The following is a 12,744-nucleotide window of genomic DNA, read 5'->3' as shown; positions in this document are numbered from 1 at the left end:
ATATTTGAATTACGATAAATATATATATATATTTAAGCATGGGCGTAGGAAGCATCCTCAATGTGGGTGGGACAATTTGACAGGGGGTGTGGGCAGGGCCGGCCCTTGTCTTTTGGGGGCCCTAAGCGAGCTTTGGCTTGGGGGCCCCCCTCACTCTAGTGCGTTCTCACTTCACACAACATGGAACCAACTTTTGTCTTATGATGTTAGCATAAGCACACATATTGTATAAATAAGCATGTAAACACCTTGGACCTAACATCCTCTAGGGGGGTCCTCACCTCCTCTAGGGGGGTCCGGGGGCATGCTCCCCCGGGAAGATTTGTTTTAAATGTTGAAGTTAAATGCATAAATCTGGTGCACTTTGAGAGCAACATTAGGGACTATAGATCTATGGATACATCTCTCAACAATACCCATATGAAACAGAACTGTAAACAGATTTACTTTTTCTTTATGCATATTTTACAAATCACTCCCCTTTTAAACTGTATTTGTGTGTTACTATAGTATGAGTTGGAATTATTTCATACCTGTTATTCTCTTATTTTGTATAACTATAATGATCATATAAAAGTGTGCCTTGGAAATACTTGTTTACATAAATGATTACCAAACCGTTTGAGGTTCCTGTGGACTTGAACATTTCTCCAGTTATTTTAGTTTGTGCTGCTGTTGGGGACAGAGTTATTTCAAAACAAGGATTTTTTATTTGAAACCCCACTGCAGTCAGCATGTCGTTGTGTCCCTGAGACACTTCACCCCAAATTGCTCCTGTGGGGATTGTCCACAGTATTGAGTGTGTAAGTCGCTTTGGATAAAAGCGTCTAACAAGTGACATGTAATGTAATGTAATAACCAGCTTTGGGTACAAGTGTAGATATAGCATACTCATATTCGGAAGTCTTGGCCATGTATATAAATACACCATGATTGGTCTGAGAATTGCTGGAATGTCAAAGAGAAAAGCCAAACAAATTGCCAAATATTGCTCTGTTTCAGCTTTTATTGGCAGCTTAGCCGTGTGGAGAAGGAGATGCTATGTGTTCCCCTAAGTGTTCTGTGCTGCTGTGATTCCCTGTCTCATGTAATATCATTTGTGGAACCAAATAAAGTATTCAAATGTGTGTTTGTGTGTGTGTGTGTGTGTGTGTGTGTGTGTGTGTGTGTGTGTGTGTGTGTGTGTGTGTGTGTGTGTGTGTGTGTGTGTGTGTGTGTGTGTGTGTGTGTGTGTGTGTGTGTGTGTCCTCAGTGAAGTGTAGCTTCCAGCTGCAGCAGTCAGCTCAGTTCCTGTTCAGTCTGACTGAGGGAGGTTTTTGTACGACGCTTTTTCACTGTGTGAACACTTGCTGACTGTTGGGGTAATGCCAACTCTGACAGTAGTAAACTGCTGCATCATCAGTCTGGACTCCACTGATGGTCAGAGTGAAGTCAGAGTTTGATCCACTGCCTGTAAAACGGTCTGAAATCCCTGATTCTCGAGTGCTAGTAGTGTGAATGAGCAGTTTAGGAGTTCCTCCATCTCTCTGTTGGTACCAGGCTAAATATATCCCACCATGAACCTTCTGACTGGTCGTACATGTGATGGAGACGGAGCGTCCCGGAGCAGAGCTCACTGCTCCAGACTGAGTCACTGTGTACTGGCCTCTGGACTCTGAGGATACAGAGACAAAGACATAAAGCAGCGTCATGGTTTTGTCCGCTTCATTTCAGAGGGACGGATGTTCACAGAGGAGAGGAGTTTGATTCTCTGGACTTTACCTGTGAAGCAGCAGCAGAGGAGAGTCCAGATGAGGACGCAGATCAGAGTCATGTTCTTGATGAGGAGGATTTCTGTGTCTTCTGTTGTCATGAAGGACAGCTGTCAGTCATCCAGTGCTCAACTCTCAGGACTATAAAGTGTCCCAGAGCACTGGAGCATGGTGCTGCTGATGCAAAGTGTCTCTCTATGGAAATGCTCTGACTCCAACAGGGACCTGGATTACTCTGATGATGCTGTTTATCAATGGATCCATCTCTCTGTCAGAGGATTGATCAGGAATGGGTCAGCGCTCACTTGTATGAGGCTTTAAGTTCAATGGACACATTTTCTTGTAGTTCATTTTATTGAAAAGCTCAAATTCATAACTCCTAATAATCAATACCACCTAGGAAAAACAAAATGGAGATTTATTATTGATCCTGATGGAAAAGCAAACATGTATTTATGGAAATGAGGCACATTCAGAAGTATAACATGAATAGCTTTTATTAGACGTTCATTGTTTCATTTAAGTAATCAATTACTTTGATGTTTAAAAGTTGATAAAATCGTGAAACTAAACATATTTTGTGAACAATTCGTATTCAAAAGAAGAATCTTCATTAAAACTGAAGAGATAAGTAGATATTTGTTTTAAATGTTTAAAAGGTTCAATAGAGAAACAGTAGATACTTTTCCATAGTGTGTGAATCTGTTTCAAACATTTGAAGCAGTAATTATATCAAGTGGGTAAACTGTGGATGTGTTTGGTGAGTTTGTTTGTGTCAAAGTCAGAGAGCCGTGTCTCTCTACAGTGAGAGGTTTTTGTACGGCGGCTCAATGACTTTGTATCACTGTGGTACACGTTCGGTGGAGGAACCAGACTGGAGTTTGGAAGTAAGTCAAATGTTAATTCATAAGAGCAATTTCTCTTCTGTTGTACGTATTATTCAGCGTACGGAGAAATAGTTACCTCTCCATGTCATTGTATACATACTTATCAAATATTCTGAACTAATGGCGCGTTTCCACTACAGCCCGCAGCCCGGTTTAAGAGGGCTGTGACGTCAGCGGCCCGTTTGTGGTTGCGTTTCCACTTGGCCTAGTACCGGCCGGCGGGTCCTAATTCACAGTTTTTCTGGCCTCATAAAATCGTGGGGCCAGGGCCAAAGACAACCGGGCTGAGTTTGTGACGTCAACGCTCTCGGCTGCTGATTGGTCGGAGAGAATCGTCAAAATCTGCGCGCGAGATAATCCATTTTTACAAACAGCATTTTTGTTAACAGAGGAGCTACAACAATGGCAAATAAAAGCACACCATGGTCGGTCGAGGAAGTGACGACGTCCATTATATTGCAGATGATAAGGTCCAGCGGGTGCTCGACGGGACAACTCGCAATATCAAAGTCTTTCAGGAGGTCTCTACACAGACACTGGCGTTACTGGAGTCTGCATGGTACGTTTTTGCTAACGCTCTGTTATTTGCTTGAAAGCTTTGTGTCCCTGCTTTGTGTCCCTATCTGTTCTAAAGCTCACTTCTAACAAATAAGTCTATTTTATCCTTACATTTATGTTCGACAACCCATGCTCTTATGGAGCCCCGAAGGCTAGCTAGGCAGATAGCATTAGCGAGAGCTATTGTTTGCTAACACCATATGTGCCATTGTTTACGTTCAGTTTGTCTTTTCTATAGTTGTTGTTGCTATTTATAGTATTGTGCTGCAGTAGTTTGTGGAATTTACAAGTCATGTTTCTGTTCTAGATGATTACATTGGGACTAGCGAGGAGGAACAGTTCCGAACAACGTCCTCTGCATCAACAGCACAAACCGAGGAGGAGACGATCTGGCCCTGCAGGAACGGCAACTGGCCCAGCAGAATCAATGCCATGTCTTATCTTATTGCTTGTTGATAAATAATTGCACCCACCAGCGATCACACAGAAAGATGGCATCATCTAGGCGTCCCTCTGCAGTCAGAAATATCATAAACACCATCGTCCACAAAGCACTGTACAGGGGTTTATGGATTTAAGAGAATACTTATCACAGTGAAACCTTTATCATCTGTTGCAATTAAAGCAAATAAGAGAATAAATACTTGGTTAAATAATACATTTTAACTCTTTAGCAGGACAACTCTGCATACTGTTTGAAATTGAGTTTGCTAGCTTGAGGTCCTCCTCTAAAACATAACATTACATAATGGTATTAAGAATACATGATAAATACATGTAGTAAAAATTACTCAATTGTAATACCCTCGTTGTGCTAGACTCAAACACATTGCTTATATATTTCAAAGAGAAGAGAACAAAAGAAAACACCTATACAAAGAGAGCGGTGCACAGCGCTTAATATTTACTTGCACTATATTTCTGTTGATCTGGGTTATTGTGTTGCACTGTTGGAGGAGCCTGTGACCTAAGATGTTCATTGTCATAACTACACTAGCTATGTTCGTATGACAAAATAAAAAACCTTGAACCTTGAGGCTGTGTCTTTTAGACAAACCATCATAATCATATAATTTTATGCTGTGGATACTTTAGCCTCCATCCATGTTAACAATTTTTTACACTTGCATTTATGAATATAGTTCTGTTGTGTTTTACACTTTTGTATTTATGTTTATAGTTTGCTTTGATATTTGCTTAATTTATTAGATTATTATTATTATGGGGGCAGTACTGGTGCTTGAAATTCAAATATTTACTAAATAGTCAATTCTGATAACATTTTTTTGGTTTAAATAATTTGACAAACACATGTATGTGAAAAAGAAAAGATGTATTTATGTTCAATACAATACAATGAATATTTAGGTATTACGTTATACATTCTAGGTATTCAGGTAGCGCTTCAGACCCTCTCGTATGTCCCTACCCTCCTCTGCACCGTGTGCCACTGCTACCCCTGGTAGACGTAGGTTTTCCTCAGGCATCCTGAAGTTCTCCACCCACTGAGTGTGTGAAAGATGGAACAATCACATTCCACCACTCGGTAGCTCGGTCGGTAACTTCTGAAATACACAAACAAAAGCATACATATTTTAATACGTAAAAGTGGTAGCTACAATTAATTAAATACTTGAAATACTTTGGTTGTATAGGGAGCGTGAGCCTAAACACATTGCTAGTTAGCGAACGTTAGCTTACCAAGTAGCATTGTAGTTAGTAGTGATTCGAGTCGTCCTGTAGTCTCTGCGGCGTAGGAGGACTGCCCGAACTCTCGCGTCAGCTTCTTCTATACCTCGTCTTGCTATAAGTCGCCTCTTTCGAAACAACTCTTGTCTATTTCTTGTGATAATAAACCACACAGCAAAAAACAAGCAAACGATCGCTTTCACATCTTCACATCCTCCATTGTTGTGTCGCATTGAAGATGACGTCACGGCAGTTTTAAGCAGCGTCGCTCCGCCTACACTGCGTTACTATAGATACTACCCCAGTTCCTAAACTGTAATGGAAACGCGCCATAAAGTGAGCTGGTCCTAACGAGGCCAATCGCGGCCCAGCCATACCGAGCGGGGCCGAGCGAGGCCGTGTAGTGGAAACGCGCCATAAGAGGCTAACTTTACTCCAGCAAAAGACCTTTAAATGTTTTTATGGAACTTTGAACACAGAATAATTCATTATTTCCACCTTTAATGGTGAAGTAGCTTCTCGAGGGCTGGTAGGTTTAGTTCAGTGAGTCAAAGTCAGAGAGCCGTGTCTCTCTACAGTGAGAGCTTTTTGTACGGCGGCTCAATGACTTTGTATCACTGTGGTGGACTTTTGGTGGAGGAACCAGACTGGATGTTGGAAGTAAGTTTCTGCACAAAAACTAAATATGATGTTAAGAGACGTTTTAAATTCTGTGTTAGAGTGTTTGAGAGATAGATTTATATTATTTTAATTGTAATGTTTAGATAGTATTAGTATTCATGTCTTTATTTCTCTTCATCATTGAGACCAAGTCAGAGCAGCTTTTCTTGAAATGTCTTTATTCCCAACATGCTGTCATTTAAACAGCTTCAAATGTGAAATGATGAAACTGATCATTTTTCATTAACTTATTTTGAACTGTCTATCTCGGTTCTCCTCTCTGTTCTCAAATAAATTACAGACGCAGTTTTTAAATACAGATGAACGGAGTAAAGATAACGATGGATATTAAAAAATGTGTTGAATTCTTTCAGACATTATTTTAAAGTTTGTAAAACTGGGTAGTGATTGAGATTCACATTAAGCACAGCTGATTGCTCTGTTTCCTGTATTTGTTCATTTATCCACTAAATAATTTAATAATGTTTGAAGAGTTCAAGTTTTGGATGATTTTGATAACTACTACTTAAAATATGTCCTAATGTTGTACTTCTATTGTAGTCTGACATATTTCAGGTGACTCTGTAGGAAGTGTCTCTGTGCTGATTTGCATGAGAGGCTTCTTAAAGGGAAGTGAAACAATGTGTGAGTGAGAGACTGATGGAGCAGAACCAACATCTGACAGAAACTCCTTAAAGGACAAGCGCTCTCACAGTAAAGGTGTCCCAGTGTCTGCTGGTTGATTGACAGCTGTGTGCTCCCTGTCCTCTAATCTGATTGGTGTCTCCTAGGTGATGTCCGTCCCACCCTGACGGTGCTGCCCCCCTCCACAGAAGAGCTGCAGCAGGGGAAGGCCACGCTCATGTGCCTGGCCAACAAGGGCTTCCCCTCAGACTGGAGTCTGGCCTGGAAGGTGGACGGCAGCAGCAGCAGCAGCAGCTGGGAGGAGAGCAGGAGCCCCGGGGTGCTGGAGAAGGACGCCCACTACAGCTGGAGCAGCACCCTGAGGTTCTCTGCAGACCAGTGGAGGAAGGTGGGCTCTGTGACCTGTGAAGCCACCCAGGGCTCCCAGACTGCGCTCTCAGAGACACTGAGGAGAGACCAGTGTTCCCAGTCCTGAGCTGACTCACTGGGACTCTGCTTTCTCTCTCACACTGCTCTCAGTCTGCTCTCTGGCTCTCAGGACATGTTTCAACATCAACCTGTTTCTGCTTGTGTCGATGGTTTCAACATTTTAAAACAATAAAGATGAATGTGTGTATTATAAAATGTGTTTTGATTCCCTTTCTCTGAGATATTATATATAAAAGGAACCTTATTCACATTCATTCACAAAAGTCACAACATTAACAAGTCAATATTTCACATATTACTTTTTAATGATATTAAGGGTTTGGATATACTTCTGGATTCCTCCTAGTTTTATTTTTGTTAATCAAGATTGATACCAATAACCAATAACAATAGTATCAACATTTCAATGGTAAACCACACAGCTCTCTTATCACTGATGTTAAAGTAAATGTTCATTTGTTATCAAACTTTACCTTGAATATATTTTGCATCACAAATGGACCCTCACGTGTAATGATAACATGTCATTCTTTAAGTCAGGTCACAAACTAATGGTCCCTGTTTAGAGATCCCCTCCATCATCATGTAGTGGCACTCATCCACCACCTGAGGGTGCTGCAGAACCAAATATGTCACACAGAGAATTTCATTTGTGAGTTGATGAAGAAAAGAACATTTAAACCTGGAGATGATCTTTGACCTCCGTGAGAGCAGAATAATTCATACTTGATCAATAGTTTTAGTCGAAGGTTTGGGCAAAGCTTGACTCTTGGAGAATTGTGTCAGTACTGGTAGATGGAGGCAGACTTAATGCATCTGCAACTGAACACTAAGTCTGTTCTTTCTGGGACAAAGCTTGCAGAAAATAGATTTAAAGTTTTGGATATGGACAAAAATGTTGATTTTATCCTAAATGACTTTAGCCATTAAAAAGCAGTACATTTAAAAATGTCACGTTTGGAAGCAGAGCAGAGTGGATGTTTGAATTAGTTTGTGGTTGTTCAAAGCATATAAATACATCTCGTGTTAACCAACAGTCATGTTTTTAATCATCTCTATCATCGATGCTAACTCAGAGCTGCTTTACTACTTCAATGAGGATTATTTAAAAAAGATAATGTGCAACATTTCTAAAATGCGTCATATATTGTCCCAAATGTTTCAAATCTGGATGTAATTGAAATACAGATGAAGCAATAGATTGCTGACAGCTCACTGCCTGTATGTGTTCATGTATCCACTAAGTAGTACTTTCATTTAAAATATGAATTGTTTTGGAAGATTTTGATAACATAGTGGAAATGTGTCTTTTGATGGTCTGACATATTTCAGGTGACTCTGTAGGAAGTGTGTCTGTGCTGATTTGCATGAGAGGCTTCTTAAAGGGAAGTGAAACAATGTGTGAGTGAGAGACTGATGGAGCAGAACCAACATCTGACAGAAACTCCTCAAAGGCTGCAGAGGTTCAACATGGACTCCAGGAGACTCTGCAACTTCTACACCATAGAGAGCATCCTGACCTTCGACAGGTGCACCATAGAGAGGATCCTGACCTTCTACAGGTGCACCATAGAGAGGGTCCTGACCTTCTACAGGTGCACCATAGAGAGTATCCTGACCTTCTACAGGTGCACCATAGAGAGGGTCCTGACCTTCTACAGGTGCACCATAGAGAGGGTCCTGACCTTCTACAGGTGCACCATAGAGAGCATCCTGACCTCCTACAGGTGCACCATAGAGAGCATCCTGACCTCCTACAGGTGCTCCATAGAGAGTATCCTGACCTCCTACAGGTGCTCCATAGAGAGGATCCTGACCTTCTACAGGTGCACCATAGAGAGTATCCTGACCTTCTACAGGTGCACCATAGAGAGGATCCTGACCTTCTACAGGTGCACCATAGAGAGGGTCCTGACCTTCTACAGGTGCACCATAGAGAGCATCCTGACCTCCTACAGGTGCACCATAGAGAGCATCCTGACCTCCTACAGGTGCTCCATAGAGAGTATCCTGACCTCCTACAGGTGCTCCATAGAGAGGATCCTGACCTTCTACAGGAGCTCCATATATTTTTGTTTTTTGGGTGATGGGAGACACATCTATGGATTCAGAATTTCAATAGCTTACCATTAAATGACGAATATACCTTTCTGTCTGTTTTACAAATCAGATATTAATGTGTAGAAGTAAAACATGAGAAATAGTATAGCAATATGCTGTAAAATTATGTGAAAACATGAATAAAACTACACATCTTCAGATGTTATACATACATAGTGTCCTACACTAATAATAAAAAGTTAGTATGGCTGTGTGTGCCTTGTGTGCACCGCTTAGTGGTTAAAGCACGTTATTGAATTATTGTTTTAATATGTTATATTTGATGAAAAAAATATTAAGAGTACATACTTTCATAGGGGGAAAGTAGAAGGTCAATGATAGAAATATAGAATATAGAAAATCAAGAAGATACTGTAAGTGATCTCTAGAATAAAACAGTTTAGTGCCGGATGTAAGATATTAATATGAGGATGTGCACAACAGAAAAACGAATTAACCTTTATTTAAATAATGCTTTAGGTTAAGGTCTTCTTTTAAATAAGAAAACATCTTTGGGGGTATCTACAGATAAATATGAAGACTGACAAAGTACTTAACGTCTAATATATTGCTTTCCTGCAATGTTAACTATGTTGAAGCACTTATTTTAACTGATATTATACACATTAATTATACTCTTATGTATGTAGATAGTATAAGACATGTGCAGAATTTGAGTTTAATGGTGGAGGTACACACATATTGATAGATGTCTTGTAATGCACTGTTGAGGAACCTGCGACCCAAGTTTTTCATTCATTGCATAACTACACCGTAGTTGTGTATATGATATGTCAATAAACCTTCGAAAATCTTGAAATCTTGAAAGGGATGTACAAAATAGCCATTATATACAGTTTTTAATTAACTATTAGGAGAGAATAACGAGTAATGAATATACTTTATAGGGATCTGCAGATAAATGTTTAGTCTTCTCAAGCACCAACTATCTAATATCTCTCCTGATTGTTGGCACTTGACAATCACCTTACCCTGAATTTTACTCAGGTGTAACTAAAATCTGATTTAAGGGTTGTTTATATTTCACATCATTAATCAGAATCTGCAAAGTAACTAAAATAAATGTAGTGGAGTAAAAATACCAGGTTAACCTTAAAGAAAGCCTTCAGGATTATAAAAGACCCCCATCACCCCAGCCACAAACTGTTCTGTCTGCTGCCGTGTGGCAGGCGGTACCGCAGCATCGGTAGGACACGTTCGATTCCTGTTTTGAACAGTGTGCCGTCGATGGGTTTCATTCCATTTCAAACTGCTGTTTGACGCTCGGTGTAAACTTCGCGCACTGCCACTCCAACATCCAATCACAGAGCTTGAAGACTAATCACGGGGTTTGTCAAGCAAAGCACATGGTGTAGTCCCAAACTATAGCTGAGGATTCTGGGTAGTGTAGTGTCTTCTGCCATCCTAAACTCCGAAAAAATATTTGTTTCTCCGAATCGAAGGGGGAAAATACAAAAGTATTGTACACAATTCAAACCAATCAATGTTGTGTAATTAACAAGGATAATCTGGTGTTTTTGAGTTGATGAGTAGTGCAGATATCACTATAAAATCAATCGACAGTAAAGAGAATACTTACTTCCGGGTGTAAAATCCTCCGTTATCCAATGGGAATGGACGCTCACATTGCCTTTGAGACTGTGTTGAAATTACAGCCTCGCCTACTGATTTTAATTTAACCATATGTCGAGCCCGATCGTCGATTTCAAATGTGTGCTCCAAAATGATATTTATAAATGACTATTATCATTAGACAATAAGACAATAAATGGCAAAGATATGTAGAAAATAACCGTATTTGAGATACGTTCATAACAAACGTAATGTGGGAGAAAATACGTTTCTAGCTAAACGTAATTGAGAATGCTGTTTAGTTCTGTGGGAACGTAATTTTTAGGAGACAGGGTTGTGTACCGTGAACGTTCCCCCTGATCTGGTTCTTCTTGTCAAGGTTCTTGCCCATGTTTCTTGTCTGTGTTTGTTACCTGTCGATTTGCTCCTTGTTTTTTCTGTTTGTCCCTTGTTTTTTTTTTCCTTTTTTAAGCTGGATTTTGGAACCAGCTATAATTGTATTAAAGGTCACCTATTATGCAAAATCTTCTTCTTCCTGTCTCTTCTACATCAACATGTGTCCCCTCTTCTTCATGTCTCTTCTACATCAACATGTGTCCCCTCTTCTTCATGTCTCTTCTACATCAACATGTGTGCCCTCTTCTTCATGTCTCTTCTACATCAACATGTGTCCCCTCTTCTTCATGTCTCTTCTACATCAACATGTGTCCCCTCTTCTTCATGTCTCTTCTACATCAACATGTGTCCCCTCTTCTTCATGTCTCTTCTACATCAACATGTGTCCCCTCTTCTTCATGTCTCTTCTACATCAACATGTGTCCCCTCTTCTTCATGTCTCTTCTTCATCAACATGTGTCCCCTCTGTGTAAAGAGACTCTAAAAGTTTCAGGAACAAAGATTCTCTCTCTTTTTGTCCTGATCCATTTCTATAAAAACCTGTCTGAAAATGAACTGATCAGATTGTGGCCACTTTATGATGTCATAACGATTTTAACCATTAGCCAATCACCAACCAAGGCTCCTCCTAGAGCACCATTGAGTTCTTTGTAACCAAATCTCTCTCAGAGGGGCGTGGGGAGGGGCTCCTTATTTTCATCTAAAGTAACAGACAGAGAATCAGCACTTTGGAAACAGGGCTGAAACAGAGGGGATTCTGGGATGCTGCAATGATTTGTTTGGTATTACGAGCCAACACCCCCCCCCCCCTCCGCGGATCTGAAATTACGAAAGTGAAATGATGGAGCTATTAATAATCATTTCAATTTTTATAGCGCCTTTCAAGAAACCCAAGGACGCTTTACAATGGGAAACAAAACAACAAAATAATAATCACACAGATACACAGGTTGAAAAAGAACAGGTTGAAAAAGAACAGGTTGCTGGGTATTACATTTTACCTGAGGCCAAAGGCCTGAGTGAACAGATGGTGTTTGAGTTGTTTTTTGAAAGTGTCGGCATTCCTGATATCAGAGGGGAGAGAACTCCAGAGGGTGGGGGCTGCGACACTGAAGGCTCTGTTTCCAAAGAATTTCAGCTTGGAGCGCTGGATGGAGAGCCGGTGTGTGTGTTTATTTCATAAACTGTTTGTGGCGTAGGCTGTGGCTGCCGCTGCAATGGGACTTTGTTTCTACACCTGTGTTTGCGACCATGTGTTTTTATTCTGCTGTTTAAGTGGGAGTGTGTCCTTATTCATGTAGCCTCATGCTTAGTGTACTCTGGTTGATTCTACTCACTCCTCTCAGGAATGCATATTTTGATCATTTATGAACAGTTGTAGGCCCCAGGCCTTCACAAAATGAACAGATCTAAAGAAAATATATACACATGGTTCCATTGCCAGTTATCAGCACCTCATCACAACCCTGGGTGTGCATTAAAATGTAAGGGTTTTATATATAAGTACCTTTACTTTTGCTTGTAGATGCGACACTCTTTGATTTAAGTTGTGAAGAGTTTCATCTCCACTTTCAGATATGTGTTTTGCTATTTCAAATAAAGGGCAGTACAATTAAACCTGGAGCAGACTGAGAAGACTTGGCTTGTTATTGTATGTAATAATGGTTTACTTATACACATGCAAATATGTAAATACATTAGTACTGGCCCTCCCCCCCCCCCTCCCCCCACCTTTATACAGGTTCCTTTAGTAGTGACCATATAGAAGGAAAACAGCACTGAAGTAATGTATGCATTTAACATTAACATTACAAAAAGGCAATTCAATTGGTAATAGTAAGTTGCTCAAAACATGAAATAACATCGACTTGGTGTTGGCTTTTGTGAAAAGAACATATCGTATTCTGAGGCCGTTATAACCTTACGGGGAGAACTTCATCCTTCACTTCTCTAAAAACTTGAATGTGTACAAAACAAACTGACATTACATAAGAAAAAATGATTATTCTAGGAAAGCATGTCAGTCCTTGTCAGCG

General features: G+C 40.3%; 2 gene segments (V, D, J or C); one reads left to right on the top strand and one right to left on the bottom strand.

Annotated features, from left to right (window-relative positions):
* Positions 1 to 1,224: 1,224 nt before the first annotated feature.
* LOC117479777 lies at positions 1,225 to 1,970 on the bottom strand. The segment is given in 2 exon segments: positions 1,225 to 1,654; positions 1,762 to 1,970. Coding segments are annotated over 2 exon segments (414 nt in total).
* Positions 1,971 to 5,436: 3,466 nt separating this feature from the next.
* On the top strand, positions 5,437 to 6,814 carry LOC117479779. The segment is given in 2 exon segments: positions 5,437 to 5,545; positions 6,337 to 6,814. A coding segment is annotated over 1 exon segment (258 nt).
* The last annotated feature ends 5,930 nt before the right edge of the window (positions 6,815 to 12,744 follow it).

Source organism: Trematomus bernacchii, unplaced genomic scaffold, assembly GCF_902827165.1.
Source record: "Trematomus bernacchii unplaced genomic scaffold, fTreBer1.1, whole genome shotgun sequence".
In the NCBI taxonomy this organism is placed as follows: domain Eukaryota; kingdom Metazoa; phylum Chordata; class Actinopteri; order Perciformes; family Nototheniidae; genus Trematomus; species Trematomus bernacchii.
Note: the sequence above shows the minus strand (reverse complement) of the source record. Positions and strands in the feature narration are given on the sequence as shown.